Here is a 17,515-nt window from a genome sequence, read left to right as displayed (position 1 = left end):
TGCATGACTCGCTTTGGATTCCTGTCACTTCTGGAGGGAGAGCAGTTGTGAAGGAGCAGCAGACTCTGCTCTGCCCTGGCAAAGAGAAGCTGTGAGCAGAGCAGCAGCCCGTTGCAGTGGCTCATCCCCATCCCTTCATCTCTGCGCAGCCCTTCCCATTATCATTCTTGTGTTCCCAAGCCCAAACATCACAAGCTGTGCTACTCCCACATTGAGCCCACAGGGGAGGTGGCACTCATGCCACCAATCTCTAGGCCCAGACGCTGTTTTCATCTACACATCACAAGGTCTGGACATCAATATCTCTGTATATCTGTAAGGCTAGAGTGAAATGTTTTCTGTGAGCTGCCTGCTGGGATTTGAAACCCTGTTAGCCCAGCATCAGTTGAAACAGAAGGCAGAGACTATGTACAGCATCCTGTCTTCTTGTTCTACCAGGTCTTGGGGAAAATAAGCTGCAACAGGGTGAGGAGCTGCCCTGCTCTCTCTGGAGCACAGTGTCACCCATGTATAGGCTGCAGGATGGGGTACATGAGAAATGGGTGACAGTTCACATTTGTGGCGGCCTACACAAGCCCCAGTGAACTACAAAGGTGACACGTGCCCTGGAATAGCTGGTGCTGCAGACTACAGACCCCCTCCCTGCACACCATGGGGACAGAGGTGTTGCTGTGGGGACAGAGGTGGTACCAGCCTCCTGGCCCTTTCCACCTGGCAGCTTCCTACCACTGCAGTTTACAGCAGCATCCGAGGAAGTGGATCTTGGTACCTTTGATTCTCCCTTCCCAGGCTGATGCTTAACAGAGCTCAGGGAGCCAAGTGGAAGCAGATGGTGCTTCAGGTGTGAGCTGATGAGTGTGCAAGTGTTGCCCCTTTGGATTACCTGTCGCTGGAGCTGCCACATCTCTTGTGTCTGGAATGTTGCTTCCTGTTAACACAAACGTCTCATTTCCAGTATTATTCCAGCTGCTGCTTGTTTGGAAGGGTGAAGGGGAGCTGCTGGAGGAGGCAGGACCTGGTGCAGAGATGATTAGTGCTGTAGCTCATGTTCTTTTCCCCCAGAGCAGAAACTGCCTTTCCACACCACAGTCTAGTAACGATAATAATCAGGAATTACTCAGGGAAAGGGAGCTGTGAACCTCGCTGGGTGTTGGGACTTTATTATGTGTTCATGGACATTTTCCAAAGCACACATCTAATTGCCTTCGGTGGTGCACACGGAAATTGTCTTCCAGTGTGTGCATGGGGGGTGTCACACTCACAGCCTGTGCTGCCGAGTGGAAACAGCCCGTTGCTGCACTAAAAATAACCCATCCCCTGAGCAGCTGATCCTGCAGCCAGATGCAGGAGCTCGGAAGGGTTAGCTCACCTCTTTTTCACTAATGGTGCTATTTAATTACTAATTCCCCCAAGCTTGATCCTTTGGAGGTTTAAAACAAAGTGCTTGGTTGCTTTTCCCTCTTAGCAAGAGGGTGTCCTCACAAAACCACAGATAGCAAAGACAATCTGTTAAGTAACTTTGATGTGAGGCTGCCTAAGAACCCACCACACATTACCAGGGGCTCTGAAGCGGCTTTTGGGGAAGAGAAAGATTTTTACCTCTTGTTTAAAAACCACTCAGCGGACTTAGAGCATTAACCAGCCTGGCCTGTGCTAACCTCTTCCTCGCTTGGCTCTCCAGGCACTTGTAGATGTGAGTAATTGGTGTCTAACAGTCCTTCAGGGAGAGTAATTATGTGCTTTATGGAGGAGGAGGAGGAGGAACCAGAGCCTGGCGGGGTGAGGAGGTTGCAGAGTGAGCTGTGGCAGAGCTGGTGGTGGGCTGCCGTTCCAGCCAGGCCAGCTCAAGCTCTGGACTGGGTCTGCGTTCCTGTCCAGGCTCTATTGGCATCTGTCAGATGGTGTTTGCATTAGACACATCCTTTTTCTGAGGCTCTATTATTGGCATGTCCTGTAATAGCAAAGCTTCATTTCCTCTTGCTGAGCTGGTCAGAAGGACCTTGTCTTGGGTCTGGGTCCAGAGCAGAGAATCTCACCTTGCTGCTGTTCATTGCAATGTTGTATGAACAGGGGAAGGTTGAAAGATTTCTTTCTTTGTTCATCCTGCTCTCATATGTGAGCTATTTCCCCATGTTCTCTTTATAATGTTCTGTCTGGGTTTCTATGAATAATTAAGATCCTAATTTACCACAAGAATTAGCTCTCTCAAGGGCACCTGCAATCAGCAGCGTTTCTCCTCCAGCAGGAAGCTGCTAATTTAGCTGCTGACAATAACTGTTACTGTGAGACTGAAGCAAACTGCAGCCTTGCCACTCACTGCTGGCTTTTTGTGACACAGGATTTTCTCCTTTTGAAGCAAGAGAAGCATAAAGAGGAAGGAGGGAGGGTTGGAAAGCACAGGGTGGTGATGTGTTGGACGCTACTGTTCTGGACACCAACTGAAGTCCTTTTGAAATGCTCACTGGAGTGGGCAGATGGAATTAGTGCTTTTGCTGCTGCACTGGCTCATTGCTAACTGCAGGTTTAGGGCATTTGTGGAAATAGCTGGTGATGAATTGGTTTTCATTAGTTTAGATGAGGGGAAGACTGCAATGGAAAGTGCCTCCCAGAACCATCCATCACACTGCCCTGCGATGCCTCGGTAAGAGGCTTTGAACAAATGCTCAGCGCAGGACAGATCTCATCAAAAAGCCACTCTTCAGATTATTCTGGCAAGGAAAGCATTGCAAAAGTCCCTGTTGGGAACAGTGTGAAGGAAATTGCCTCTGCTCCTGGTTCCTGACAATGGAAGAGCAAAGGGCACAGCCAGGACTGTGACGAGCTGATGCCAACGCAGGCGAAGCACCAGTGGCCTCAGGGTACAGAGAGCGCAGGGAACAGCGCTGAGCATCCTGGCAGGGCCAGGCCAGCTCCAGCCAGCAAAGGCCCCAGGGGCTGGCAGCACCTTGGTGTGCACTGAACAAGCAGCTCAGCAGGTTTTATGCACGGGCTTTGCTCCTGCAGAAGTACTGATTTCAACAAGAGGAATCTGCACTTTGTATGGCCTGGCTGTAATACTTTCCCCACTAGACAGAAACCCCCCTTCCAGGGGGTTACAGCTTGGGATAGCAAGAGGAGGCTCTAGAGCAGGATCCCTGCACAACCCCTGTCTCGTTGGCACTCGGATACCCTCCTCCAGTCTGAGCTCAGCAGCACTCAACACTGGTTTTACTCACCATCATGAGATAGACCTGGGGGGGAGGTAGGACTGCTCCCACAGGCCCCCTGTGTGCACACACCCCTGGGCTCTGGCTTCAGATGGGACATGAGGATAAGCAGCAGCCCAGAACTTGCACTTTTCCATGGCCTGGTTGGTTGGTTGGTCTGGTTTCCATGGCATTTTTAAATGGAGTCTGACTCTCCATCTGCCATGAGAAGGTTGAACCACTGTGAAACCAGGAGAGCTTCCTGCAGGATGGCAGTGGAAGATTAGCTCCAGATTCCTCCTATGTGTGACTTGTTGCATGACTTGCAGACCTTCCTCCACTCCACCTCAACTCAGTTGTCTCTGCTGTAGGCCTAGGTGGAGTTCTCCAGTGATGCTAGGTTGTGCTTTGAGGACATTTCAATGCATAAGGGACAAGAAGAGGCTTAAATAGCGTAAGAGCAGTTTGTGGCTGTGTCTCTCCCCCACTCCCAGGGAGTCCTGCTGGGATGTGCAGCAGCTTGACTCAGGTTCTGCCTCTCACTGCTTGGGAATGGTGTGAGGTGGCCTCAGGAGAGCTGACTCAGCCAGGCGTGGTCAGCCCCACCACTGAGCCATCACCACAGGCACTGGCCAAGCTGCTGGGCTATGGAATGGTCACTGCCAGAATTCAGGATCCATACCCAGCTCCAGCCTGTGGGTCACAGCCACAGGAGAGGAGCATGAGAGGGCAGGAGCAGAGAACACAAGGAACTTCTGCTCAACTTCCTTTCTCCCATACTCCCAAATCCCACCTCCTCCTGCCATAAGCCCAGTGACAAATGAAACCAAACACACCTTCTTGGAGCTGATCTCTATTTCAAAAGAAGGCTGCTCCTGTAGGAATAGAATATGAACACTGGCACGGGGAGGTAAACAAGTCCCTGGAGTCTTTTGCCACCCAGTTACTTCCTTCCCTTCTTAAATACCCTGAAACAAGTATCACTACAGGAGCTCCAGCCATACAGTTGAGAACACGTCATGCAAACAAAAATCATTAAAATGAAGGGAAAACCAACGAAAAAAGCCCAACCTAAAACCAGAAAAGCCCTTCCCTGGCTATGCAGGTCTGGAAACCTCACTGTTTCCTCATCACCCCTGGGAAGGGAAGGGCTTTGCCTGGACACAATCCAGCAGGGAGTCACCAGCAGCTCTCCACGGCAGCGGATTCCCAAGGTGCCAGCCCCAAATCCTGCCCTGACTTGCAGGCAGTGCGTGGGAGCTCTGGGTTCCTCTCGTGGTCACCAGGTGAGGGAAAGGAGAGGCAGGCCCTGAGCTCTGCTGAGGTTCAGGGGGTGTGCTGGGGAGAGGGCAGCACTGGCAGGCAGTGCTTGCCAGCACCAGAGTTTCTGCAACCTGTGAGACATTCCCAGGATTACTTATAGTGGCAAAGAGGGCAAAAACCCCAACAACAGAATCCAAATCCATCAACACTCCTGGGAGGTTTCTAACTATTTTCTACATGGACACTGCTTCATCATTCAGCACAGGGCTAACATGCTCCTGGGTAATTGGGGGGGCACAGCAGGTGCCGTGGGGGGCACAACTCTTCCTTGCTCAATTCCTATGACTAGAAAACATCTGTGGTAACTCACAAACTTCTCACAGGCTCCTCAGGGCACTGGTCCCAGCATGCTCCAAACGCCTCCTGTTCTCCTTCCATGTGGCCAAGTGTGGCAAGCTGGCACCAGGACCCTTCACATGGAGCAGGGACCCAGCCCCTCACAGGGAGCACTGGGGCTGACATGGAGCAGGGACCCAGACCCTTCACAGGGAGCACTGGGGCTGACATGGAGCAGGGACCCGGATCCGTCACAGGGAGCACTGGGGCTGACATGGAGCAGGGACCCGGCCCCTCACAGGGAGCACTGGGGCTGACATGGAGCAGGGGACCCGGATCCGTCACAGGGAGCACTGGGGCTGACATGGAGCAGGGACCCAGACCCTTCACAGGGAGCACTGGGGCTGACCCTGGGGACTGTTTCCTAATGAAAAAGAAGGAAAAAAAAAAAGCAGCCAAGAGCAACTGTGACTTGCTCCATTTAATTTCAATTAAGTGCAGCCCTCAGAGGCCGGGATTGATGCCAACGGAGCAGTTTGTTGGCCCATCCCCTCAGGGATGTCCCATTTCTCAAATGCCCCTTTCCCAACCAAGCCTCTGCTCTTCTTCAGCTTAAAGTTTTAACAAGTCATTACATCCCACTGTGGTGAACTAATAAGAGCTTTAAAACCTGCAGCTCCTTCTTCTCTGGAGGATGCAACTGAACAGTGGAAAGGACACACGGTCAGGGCAAGGACCCTTCTCTGCAGTGGGGACACTGCTACCTCTGGAAGTGTTACTGGATCCTGTTGAAAAGACATGATGTAGTTAGGGCTGGGGAAGAGGAAAAGGAGCAACTCTTGCTCTTGGTGTGCTAGAACTGCTGCTCCCTGCCCAGGTGGGAAAACACCTGGCAGCTTATTTGCAAAAGGCAAGTGGTTTCCTAAAACCAAACTACTGAAAACCTGCACAGGCTGCTCAGCCCCTTCCCCCTGAAACCTCACAACTGTGGGAGACACAGTGCGGCAGCAGGGGGCTGGGAGGGCGGCTCGGGCACAGCCGCTCTCTCTGGACCATGCCACAGCCATGGCAGGGTCCAGAGAGGTCTGGCTGTGATTTGTCGATGCTCCCTGAGGAGGATTCAGGAGCTCAGGTGCTCTCTGCCCTCTGCCTGGGTGTTCAGGGGGCAGTAGGTGGCTGTGGCTGGTCTCCACACTGTCCAGGCAGCTGCTGGTATGTTGGCATGTCCTGCCCCAGCAGACCTCGATGTTCTGTGACTGTCCCAGCTCAGGCTCCCCTCCTCTGGAGGTGTCTCCTCTGAGTGTGCTGCTGCTCAATTGCCTCTCTACCAGCTTGGCCAGTCCCTGCCGGATCTCACTGAGCTCAAATATCTTCACATCCATGATCTCCGCCACTTTGGTGACCTCGTTCTGGATCTTCTCCCTCTCGGCCAGGGTCTCTGCCAATGTCTGCTCAGCCAGGTGAAGGCGCTGCTCCAGCTCTGCGTTGCGGGTCTCCAGCTCCTGCCCAGGGACACGAGTGCAGTGAGGGGGCTGCCCCAGCACCAACAGGAGCTGCTCACACACCGCCCCCTTATCTGCACCAACCAGCCACGCTGCCAGCCCAGCACCAGGCTTCCCCACACCCAGAAGCCTGGGGCCCCACCAGTTTCTTTCACCAAGGGATCTCCTGTCCTAGGCCACAGCACTTGGCAGGCACATGCATGTGAGCACGTGTTCCCCAAACCCAGGGATGTGCCCACAGTTTGCAAAGCAGATCTCACATGCCTGTCACCTCCAGTTGTGATGGCATTTGATGTTTGGAGACACTATTCTGCCATGAAAACCAGTGCCTGTGTAAGGGGCTGGGCCCTGCAGCAGATCTCCTTGTTCAGTAGCTCAGAGGTGAACAACAGGCAGGCAGTGCCCCCAGAGACCACACAACAGATCCTGCTTCCACCTGTGTCCTTGCCCTGAGGTGCAGAGCAGCTTGCATCCCTCCTGCCAGCCAGACTGAGGCAGAGCTCTGCTCCCCAGCCAGCCCGGCCAGCCAGCATGCTAAGCAGGACTTCAGAGGTAGACGGTCACAGGACATGACAGATTCTGCTCCAGTCCCATGTCAGGGGCTACTGCAAGAGCTAAAAGGAGAGTAGGTGAAGGCTGGGTTTGCTCTTGCCTGCTGATTGTGCCCCATGTCACATCTCTGAGGGACACAGAGAGGGTGGAAGAAGGCAGAGACACCAGCAAGAACCCAGTCCCATCATCCAGAGGCAGACCATAGGCACAGCAGCTCTACAGCATTCACTCTTTGGCTCAGCAGAGAAATGGGAGGATCACTCTGCTATGAGTGCAGAGGTGTCCCAGATCTGCCATCCCCACCTGCAGCTTCTGCAGTGTCTCCTCACGCTCGCCCTCTGCTTCCCATCGGCCACACTTCTGGCTCTTTAGCATCTGGATCTCCTAAAACACAAGGAGGAGCTGTCAGACCACCCCTGTCCCAGTGGGGCCAGCTCCCAGCACCTACCCCAGCCAAGTCCCTTCCCTCCCTCCCCTCTCACTCAAGCTGTAATGACAAACAGGGTGTTGGTGACTGACGGGCCTCCCAGCTGCAGGCTTTGCTCTGCTTGTGGGCTCTTACCTCATCCTTAGCCTTGATCAGCAGTTCCAGCTCCTCCAGGGTTTGGCTCAGCTCTTCCTTGTTGTTCTCGCTGGAGGAATCCTGAGTGCCCTGTGACTCCAGTTTCTGCTACCTACATGGAAGCAAGCACAGGGGAAGCATGCTCAGAGATACAGGAATGTCCTGACACCTCATCACCCTCAGTCACTCTCCGTCATGTTTTGGCTTCCTTGCAAACCCAACCAGGTTACAACAGGGCAGCAGCTCCCACCCTGGGGAGGAAAAAATCATCTCCTTCTGCTCTGCCCAGATCACACACAGAAACCCTCCATGGCAAAGCTCAGGTTAGAGACTGTCTCTGCTTTCTCCTCCACCTCTGTGCTTCCAGCTGGTTGACATCAAGCACATGAGCCTACAACCCAAAGTGATGGCTACACCATTTACATCCCTGGGCAGAGCTTGCCAAGGGCAAGGGAGCTGCTGCAGCTCAACCCCAGCAGGGCTGGGAGGAAGGATTTGCCCCATTCCTGAAAAAATTCAGCCCAGTGGCTGAGATGATTCATGAAGAGGATTTGTGTTTTAAAATGCACACACAACACCAAGGTCTCTGCTACACCTCAGGCAGGCTCCTGCTGCAGAGCAGAAACATTTGTTCTGTCACTGTGTGACTCCAACACTGAGAACCACCAGTGGGCACAGTGAATCCTGGGGGATGGCTGTTTCCTGGGGACTGGCCACACAACAGCCATCGGGTGGAAACAGCTCTCAATTGCTATAAATCCCTGCTGTCTTTTGAATGAGCTATCCTGAAGTGAAATGGCTTCATGCCTCCTTCTGCAGGCCCCCAGAGTCCTTTCCCAGCCAAACCCCAACTGTCCTAAAACCCTTTCCCAAGTTCTCCATAGTTCTTCCCAACAAGCTCAGCCGTGTGACTGTCACTCCTCTGCCCAGATGCACACAGGCCTGCACACAGTTGATCTGGGACCTCTCTGACATTATACAGGTCAAAAGATCCTATTCTTCCAACCGAACAAGGGCTTGTTTGTACCGCACCACGTGGGTTTCATGATGTGGCAGCTTGGATTTGAGCTAATTACAGCAGACAGAGCAACCTTCATCCTTCCTGTCAGCAGCCAGAAGCTTGTGCTGATGCCCAGCTAAGGGGGCATGGACCTCACTCAGTACTGCTGCAGCTGGGAACCACCCCCTGGAAATGTGAAGGAAGCTGGTATGCTTTGACTTTGTGCCCTGGTTTCCTCCCTTTGCTCATGGGGACACAGCACAACCCCAACTTGCTCTGCAGAGAACAGGAGCTCTTGTGAGAGCTCCCTGGCTACATGGCCTTATTCCTTGACATGTTTTCCCTGCCAGGCTCATGCAGCATCCTGGATTTCCATCCCATCTCCTGCTGACACCCATGGAAACTGAAGAGAGAATGGGGTCAAGGGCACCATCTGGTTCTGGGATGGGGCTTCCTCTGACCTGCTCTGCAAAGCCCCTCCGGTGCTCACCCGCTGCCGCAGTGTTTCCGTCTCCTCCTGGTAAGCAGCCAACTGCTTCTTCCACTGGTCCACGTTGGCGTTGGCTTCATGGAGAGCAGCCACGAGCTTGTTGTTGTTGTCCTGGAGGCTGAAGAACTCGGCCTCCCACTGGACTTCACTCACAGAACTGTGTGAGAGAACACGGCAAGTGTTCAGGAGAGCACAGGAGAGTCTCAGCATGAAGGGTTCTTCCCCCCGTGCTCACATGCACCGAAACAAAGCTCCTGGAAGCGCAGGGCAGCTCCCAGCTCCTCCAGAGTTTTCTGTTCAGCTTTCATACCACTTCCCCAATGTAAACGCTTCTTCCAGCCCTGAATCTGCGCCTCTTTACCCCGGATAATATTTGTATTTGAGGCCTTGTGTGCTGGCTTGAAACTGCAGAAACCACACTGTGAGATTAAGGGGGGGTGGTGTGTGTGTGTTTGTGTGTACAGCTGCTACAAAGGAGCTTCATAATGTGGGACTGCAAATCTGGGGTTTAAATCCTTGTCACATCTGAGTTTGCTTTGACTAAAGCCCTCCCACCCCAGGCTCAGGAGAAGGTAGCAAAGGACACTTGCTTTTGATTTAAAAATACTCTTAAGTGTTCAGCTGGGAGCTAAAGGGGAGCCGCAGGGCAGAATCCAGCCAGAGTCTCTTGAACAGACAAAGAGCGGAAGCAGCGGAGACTTTGCTGGTATCATCAGGGGAATTAACACAAATGTAGCCCTGGGCCAGCTGGAAAAGCGTGAATATCTTCTGGTATCATAAACTACTGATCTGTAGATAACTGGCATCAACTCAGCCCTGCTGCGGGCACAAAAGCATTCTTCCCACGCTGCCTGAAGAGCGGATTTCACCTCCAACCGGAATAACTTCCTACTGGAGAAGAGGGGAAATCGCTACGGTGGAGGGTTAGAGCAGCAGCGGACACGGGGCATTATCCAGCTACCTGAAGTAGCAGCATTGGTTCAAAAGCATTTGGGATGACAGGGACATGCACCAAATCCTGCCAGAACAGACAGTTCAGGAGTGAGGAACAGGGAGCACTTGTGGCAGCCTCACCCTTCGGAGAGCATCTTCTTCAGCCGCTCCTTCTCCGTGGTCACCTCCACATCGGCGCTTTGGCTTCGGAATAGTTTATCTTCTCCTGGCCCATTGGAGCTGATGATGGGGCTGGGAAGTACCTGGGGATGAAGAAGAGTGGTTACCACACAGCAGTGAGACCCACAAGGTCTCTGCAAACTCACTCCTAGCCCAGGTTCACAGGGCTGGCTCTGAGCCCCTGCACTCCTGTGGGGAACACTGGCTTTCAGTCCTAACGCTCAGGTAGTGCTGTGCTTGTCTCCATGACAAGGGGTGACAAAGACCCTCAGGTACGGCTCAGCAGCACCAGGCATGGCACAGCAATGTGGGCACAGGGCTCTCTCTTGGATAGGCAGGTCAGTGCTCTGCTCTTCCAGCAGCTGCCCTGCTGCAGGGTCCTCCCTTTCTCTGTGTCCATGCCACGCTGGGGCAGCGACCCCAGCGCGCAGACACGCTGAGCAGGAGGGCTCACAGCCTGCACGCACCAGCTCTTCCCCCTCCCAAGCTGAGGGGCTGAATTCTCCGGCCCTCAGCTTCCCCATGGCAATGCCAGGGTGTCACCAGCTGGAACCCAGCCCCGTGGCCCTGCACACACTGGAGCTGCTCAAGTGGCTGTCCCGGGGCTTTGCTGAATTCTTAAGAGGATTTTCTTGCTGGTTCTCAGAGCAGTGGAAAGACTTAAACTAAACGCAGACCTGCCAGACCTGGGTTCAGTCAAGCCCAGCTTCTGGACCTTGAGCTAAGACACCAGGTGCCATTGGGATGGGGTGTCTCAGGCTCAGGGGAAGGAAACTCTTCTATTGCTCAGGTGACTCTGGCACCCATTTTCCAAAGGTGTGGGAGAAGAAACTCACAGTCTCTGCACCAAAGTATATCCTTGTCTATGGCTCCAGATTCTTGCATACATCAGAGCTAGCAGAGACAAACAACTGACAGCAGAGCAGAGATGAATATGCAGAAGCCAAAGCAGACTTCACATCCTCCAGCCCCTCCAGAAGACCCTTCCTACATGATCTCCTCTCACAGCAGGGAAACAGCTTGGCACTGACAGGGCAAACTGAGCTATAAAAAGCCTCTCTGAGCAACGAGTCTCTGGGCTCCTAAGCAGGGAGCTGTGAGCCCAGGCTGCTGCTGGGGTTCATAGGTAGCCCTCAAATGCCTGTGGTAGAGACAGGCACCTGCTTTGGAGTCGGGTGACACCTATAAATAGAGCCAGACATGGCCATGACATGTATTAAACACCAGCTTCATGAAGCCTTCCAGAGAATGACTGAGAAACAAGACCTGGAAAACACAACCCTGCCTCACCTTTACCACGAGGTGGGGAAACTGAGGCAGGGAAGGGGCAGAAGTTTCCTTTTCTTGTGTGTTGAACCCCTGTGAGTCCAGCTGAAGATACTGCACACTGTTTTGTTGCTTATGTTTCCACAGTGACATACTCTGTGCTGGGGATGCTAAATGGGATGGGAATTGGCCTAAAAGCTACTAGAGGCCAGAAGAGAGCTTCTATCCTGGGATTTGCCCAGCTCTGAAAATCTAAAGCCTGAGTAAACTAGTGCAGATGCAGAAAAGGAGGAAGCCTTGATTTAATTTCAGGAGACAGATCTGCTCTCTGCTCACTTGCAAACAGAAACACAATCAATTATTCAAGGATGAAACTCAGATTTGAAGCTCTACTAATGTAGAGACTGGGAATCAGTGGGACAGTTGGAGAAGGGATGAGGGGCTGATTTGTGTACAGGCTGGAGAAAGCAGGAATTGCAGGCCAAGATGTGCACACCCCCATGGCAAGGGACACTGCACGTGCCACTGCCTCAGCATGCTGGTCACTGAGACAGGCTGAATGGGAAGAGTGAGGTGAAGGTCACCTCCATGTGACCTCCTCAGCCCTTCTGCTGCAAGGTGCCATCGCAGCACAGAAGGGATGAACATGTCCTGTTGTGGCACCTCCTGAGCTCTGCTGGTGTAAACAGCTGAAGAGGGAGGATCTGTACTCCCAGCCTCCACCTCCTGGCCAGGGGAGCTGGGAGATGACACCGCAGCTGGCCAGGAATCTGCATCTTGGGTAATGATTACTGAGCAGAGTCTTTGGCCATTAACCCACCCAGCATTTGGCCTCATGACCCACCCATTAGGATGGGGCTTAGAGTTACAGGAGCCAAAAGCTGGGCAGATTTTCCCCAGTTTTGCACCCCACCTGACATTTCCAGTCTCTGCAGAGCCACCACCTCCCCCTCCTTTCCCTGCAGGCCAAGGTACTGTTCACACTCCCTCCTCCTCCTCTGCTGCCACTCCATCTGTACCCAGCCCAGAGAACACAATGTCCTCCAACCTACAGCTCCTCTCCTACTGCCAGGAGCGCTGGGAAATGCAGAATCACCTCTGGAGGGAAGTATTTGGGAGGGCAAGTTCATCATCAGCACTGCACTGCTTCACCATGGGAAAAAACAGGGTAGAGCTCTCCACAGCCTGTCCTCTCCCTCCATCCCACTGCTGCTGGAGTTGGTTTAGCTACACAGGGAGAAAGGTAACAAGTGCAACACATGTGAGAACCATCTGTGATGGGCTTAAGGTTTCTGGCTTGGTCTCCTGGGGAAAAGAAAATGGAATGAGTGGCTGTCAGGCAGCAGCGCTACCTTAGGGGAGAGTTCCCAAGAGGAGTGTGATTCCTGCTCTCACAGCACAGCTTCTCCTCCACAGTGGAAACAGAAACAGAAGTCTGGCCAGCACTCCTCAGTCACCAGCTCTAAGAAATCCCTTTGTCTTTCCATGGACCCCCGTGGGCAGCACCATCTCCTGTCAGAGACACTTGGAGGAGAATTCCCTGCAGCCCCAGAAGAATGGACAAAAGTGCCATGTGTCTTCCTCCCTATGATCTTCGACCAGGCAACATGCACTCCTGCATGCCACCTGCGTGCTGCTGTCACCCTGAGCCCAGGGAGAGCCAGCAGCTCGAAATCAAAGAAGAAAAGAACCACAACAAACCCCACCAAACTAAAAAGCCCCAGGCAGCACAGCAGGAACCCCCCCACCCCAGCATGGCTTCAATAGACATCAAACGGCTTCCATAGTTTGCCAAAGGGAGAGGGGGGTGAACCTTCCCAGGAGCTCCACTTAAGCACTCATTTGTTAATCTGCTTCATGAGCTCCAGCAGTGACCTCAGGGCCACAAGTGCCACCAAAGTGTGAGGCTCCCCGCTCAGTGTCTGGGAGGAAGCTCTCAGAAGGGGGTGGAAGTCAGAAGTTACTGGAGGAGATGAGCACAGCGGCCGTTTCCCCTGGCTGCCATCACTCAGCATTACCTGGTGAGATGCGATGTTCAGGGCAGGGTTGGTCAGCTCTGTTTTATCCTGGGACTTCTCCCTCGCCAAACGAGCTGCTTCCTTCACTTCCTGGAACTTCTCTGCAAACTAGAGGGGAGGGGAAGAGTCACTCCAGTGCTCTGCCAACAAGTGCAACTCACCAGACCCGAGGCCTGGGTCCTCCTCCCTTTGCAGCTCCATCCAACATGCTTTTACATTTCTCTTCAACTAACAATACAATTCAGTGAGTGGCCCCTTCCTGGCCATGGTTCTGGCCCTCGGTGGGCTTAGCTAAACAGCAGTGACAGAAATTGAGCCTCAAGTCCTAATTTGATTTGTGATATTCAAAACCACTCTGCAAATTTTACTTTAAAGCTCTTCCCACTGTGCTAAAAGCTGATGCAAGATGCAGAGATGCTAGGAACAGCATTACATCAGGCTCCTAAAGCCTGTTCTCCAGAGGCTTATCTCCCCTTCAGGGTTTCAGGGACATTCCCCCCGCTGGCATCAGCTTTCTGCAGCACCTGCAGCATTACCTGGGAGAGATGCTGCTCAGAAGCAAAGCCCAACCCGTACACGGTGTTGGCTCGGCTGTCTGCCCACTGGCCAAATTTCTGGGATGTCTTTGTGAAGGTCATGTTGGGAGTGATGGTGCTGTTGATGATTGCCTGGAGAGAGAAGCAACAATGAGAGTCAGAGAAAACTCCAGCCTGCTGCCCTGAGGCGGTGGGGTGGGAGTGCTCACTATCATCCCTGGGTGCTCTAGGAATTAGGGGGAGAAAGCTCTGGCTTTTCGTCTATAAAACAACAGTTCAGGCTTTTGGTGACCAAAAGTCTAGTGTGGCTACGTGACATGGACAAACCTCAGTCATCTCATCTAGAAAAAGGAAAAGAAAGTCTCAGTGTCATCAGCTTCCTCCATTGCTGGAAAGGAAGATAAGAGACAGGGTGTCCCTGGGGACTCCACAACTCGCTGCTGTTCTCCATTTGCATGGCAAGTAAAGCAAAAGGCTTCCCCAGCAGTCGGGAGCGGCTGTTATGAACCACTCTGCTGGTTGGGGCAGCACCAAAGGAAGGTGTCTGGGAAGATGCTGAGGCTCTGCCATTGCAGGTCTGCAGGAGGAGGTCAGGAACACGCCTATCAAGAGCAGTTTGTGGAGAGTTACTCGGGTTTGGTGGAAGTGACTGCACAGACAACTCCTGAGATGCCCCCAGCCTCTGCCTGTCATTTCATTATTTCTACAGGGGTTGGGTTTAGCACAGGATAAAGGGTGTCAGGACAAGCTTGTGCTTTGCACGTGCCAAGGGCGAGAAGAGACTGGAGCTGGGAGAGACAACATCAGACCCATCAGCACAGATTCTAGTGTCTAACACTACACTTGAGCGTGGCAGCAGTGTTTAACCTTCCATTCCCTGCAGTGGAGATCCTCAAGGGCCTGTGCTGAGAACTGACCAACTTGACACCACAACATCACCAGAACAGAGTGGAGAAGAGCCTGCTGTGACGCTGCGTGGTGCTGCCCCCACCTTGGTGCCCCCCACGCTGATGATCCGGTACACGTTGCGTGTGGCATCGTAGAAGTAGGAGACGGTGAGAGCGTGTTTGCTGGCAGGGATCCAGTTCCGTTTGGTGGCAGGGTCAATCTGGAAGACGTGGGCCCTGGTGCTGAAGATTGGCTGCTCTCTGCAAGAGAAACAAACAGGGCTGTCAGGGCACAGGGGAGCTGAGCAACAGGGAAAGAGCGCTGACTTCCTGGCACTGGGGCTGAATGATGCACCACCAGCAGCACTTCTGCTCCTCGCCTTCTCTGCAGGGATCTGAGGCAGGGGGTGCCAGGCAGGGCAGCCCCCAAGGACACAGCATCTCTCACCCAGCAGCCCTCCGCTGAGCCTCTGTGCAGGGAGCAGCAGCTCCCCAGTCTGGGCTGGTATCATCTAGTGTCCTTCCCTATCAGGAGAGTCATGACCCAAGTTTTCCAGCATTCCTGTGAGTTGCTTTTCCAAGATCTCCGCGCTTCTCTGTGCTCTCCCCAGGAGCTCTCCACATCCTGGACACCCTTCCAAAGCCCTTTTTAGAAGCTGGGGGACTGCTGGATGCCCCTGCAAAGTACAAGCCCGTGGTTGTTTATGCCTCCTATTTGACCACCATCCAGGCAGCACAATGACAGCAGCTTTCACTGCACACTAGTGACCCTGGGCTATGAAAATACCCTTGGCACAATAACAAAGCTACCAAGGGTGTTTAACTACAGGTACAGGTTTTTACCTTCCTCTAGAGTTTCTCTGTCCTCCTCTGCAGTCTTCAGCCATTTCCAAAGGCCAAAAGCCTGCTTATCCCAGCAATAACAGGTTATGCCCTCACGTTAGTATATCATATATGCATGCTCACCCATGGATAGGCAAGCAACTTGGAAGCAGAAGCACAAATAGGACATCACAACCTCATGTTTGGAGTATACCTGGCAGCCCTTCACAACACAGCCAGAGTCATGTTAATGATGAGGGGTTACAGTCTTTTTAGGCCACCTTGAAGCTTTCTTTCAGCACCCCTCAGCACCTCAGTGGGCAGTTCATGGCAAGTGCACCAGGGACAGGACTCTCTGGCTGCTGTATTGTATATACTTCGTATCTCCAAGCTGGAGCGCGAGGGAAATAAATGGACGGACGGATGGATGGATGGATGATGTGTCTAGGATGTGAGCACAAGCAGCGCCTTCCCCTCAGCACAGCTCTTCCTCCCTTGACTCATGCTTGGGAAGCGCATCCTGCAGGGAGAGGTCACACTGCAGGATTCAAAGCAAGCCACTTCACAAGGAATGAAAGGAAACACTTCACCACACAATGTGCAGCTGCTGGAAGAAAGCTCTGAACCAAGCACTGCCCGGGCTCTGTAACCAGTGCGATCTGAGCTGAACTAAGGAGTTGAACCAGAGGCATCAGGATGTAACTCGAGCGTTTCAGGAGCACGAAGGAATGTTCCCATGACACAACATCAGGTGCATCGGGGTCTGGGCTTGGCTTTGGTTAAACCCAAGGTACTGGCCATTACCCAAACCCAGTGAAATGTGATGTGACTGGGAACACCCCCCCACGGCAGCTGCGCACAAGGCACAGGCACGACCCTGCTCTGGGCAAGCTCCCCAAATCCACACACTTGTATTTCCTGCCTGTTCCAAGTCCTCACAGCTGCCATGAGCAGCCTTTCCTGTCAATCCAGAGACAAATGTACCTGCTGCTTTCTGAACACATCCCAAAGCTCAGGAAGGAAATCAGATCCTCCCTGCTAGCTCCCCATTTCACACCTTGGTTCCCTGACTCAGATCTCCTGTGACTGCAGGAGGGTCTAATCCAGCCTCTCTCTGCACCTTCTCTGCCTGGTTTTATTCAGCCACAGTCTGGTTTTGGAATGAGATTCATGTTTTCCAGGCTCCAGTGACAGATACGAAGTTTCACATGGATCACAACTTAACCCTTTGAGACACAGGAGCTACAGAGTAGGGAAAAACTAATGTTTCTGCACCTTAACCCCCAAATCCTGGCTAGTGTTGGAAAGAAGAGAGGAAGGACATTACCTAGTTGGTGACATCTGTTAGGAAGGGTAAGAGTAGAGGCCAATGGAGTTAGTATGCGTCTCCTCCAGCAGCTTCCTCCTCAGGTCTCCTAGCTGGAGTTTTTGCCTCCAAGTGATTCCTTTCAGCTCTTATTCACCACCCAGAGCACAGGGCGTTCAACCAGGCAGCATTCAGGGGCTCCCTTTGTCCCAAGCTTGGAGCTTGCAATGATTTCTCATCACTGAACAAGTTTTCTTCCCTGGCCGGGGGGATAAGTGGGTGAGCTGTGTAACTGGAGCAAATCCCCTTGGCAGCAGGCGCTGGCTGTTGGGAAAGGGCCACAGAGGAGCCTGGAAAGCGCTCGTGTTCCCAGTCACGCGCACGTGATGCGGCTGCATGATGGAAACCCCTCCTCAGGGATCAGCCCTCGCCCGCACGGAGCTATTCCTGTGCTCAGCGGCGCCTGCACCCAGTGCCAGTGGGATCCCTCCTGCTGACTGCAGCAGCTTTCAGACCAAGTGATGTCCCCTGTCCCCCAGCCAGCCCCCTCGATGCACCCTGAGCTCTGCCATTCCCGACATCACCCTCCTCTGCCCGCAGGGATCGGGTCTGCAGCCACACGGGGGATTCCCACCTCGTGTGCTCCCTGCCCCGTGCTCTGCAGGGCCAGGCATGAT

At 53.2% G+C, this 17,515-nt stretch overlaps 1 protein-coding gene across 1 annotated transcript; it reads right to left on the bottom strand.

The window, feature by feature from the left end:
- Nucleotides 1–4,022: 4,022 nt before the first annotated feature.
- LOC115618098 (homer protein homolog 3-like) lies at nucleotides 4,023–17,098 on the bottom strand. Its single transcript, XM_030509279.1, has 9 exons — nucleotides 16,860–17,098; nucleotides 14,815–14,971; nucleotides 13,824–13,955; nucleotides 13,288–13,395; nucleotides 9,965–10,086; nucleotides 8,891–9,047; nucleotides 7,401–7,508; nucleotides 7,142–7,222; nucleotides 4,023–6,286 (listed from the first exon to the last, which is right to left on the bottom strand). The coding sequence occupies exons 1-9, from the start codon at nucleotides 16,871–16,873 to the stop codon at nucleotides 5,405–5,407; spliced, it is 1,761 nt and encodes a 586-aa protein (XP_030365139.1). The 5' UTR covers nucleotides 16,874–17,098; the 3' UTR covers nucleotides 4,023–5,404.
- Nucleotides 17,099–17,515: the final 417 nt, after the last annotated feature.

This window comes from Strigops habroptila, chromosome 20, assembly GCF_004027225.2.
Source record: "Strigops habroptila isolate Jane chromosome 20, bStrHab1.2.pri, whole genome shotgun sequence".
NCBI classification, from domain to species: Eukaryota; Metazoa; Chordata; class Aves; order Psittaciformes; family Psittacidae; genus Strigops; species Strigops habroptila.
The sequence above is the reverse complement of the archived record's forward strand: the minus strand, read 5'-3'. Positions and strand labels throughout refer to the sequence as shown.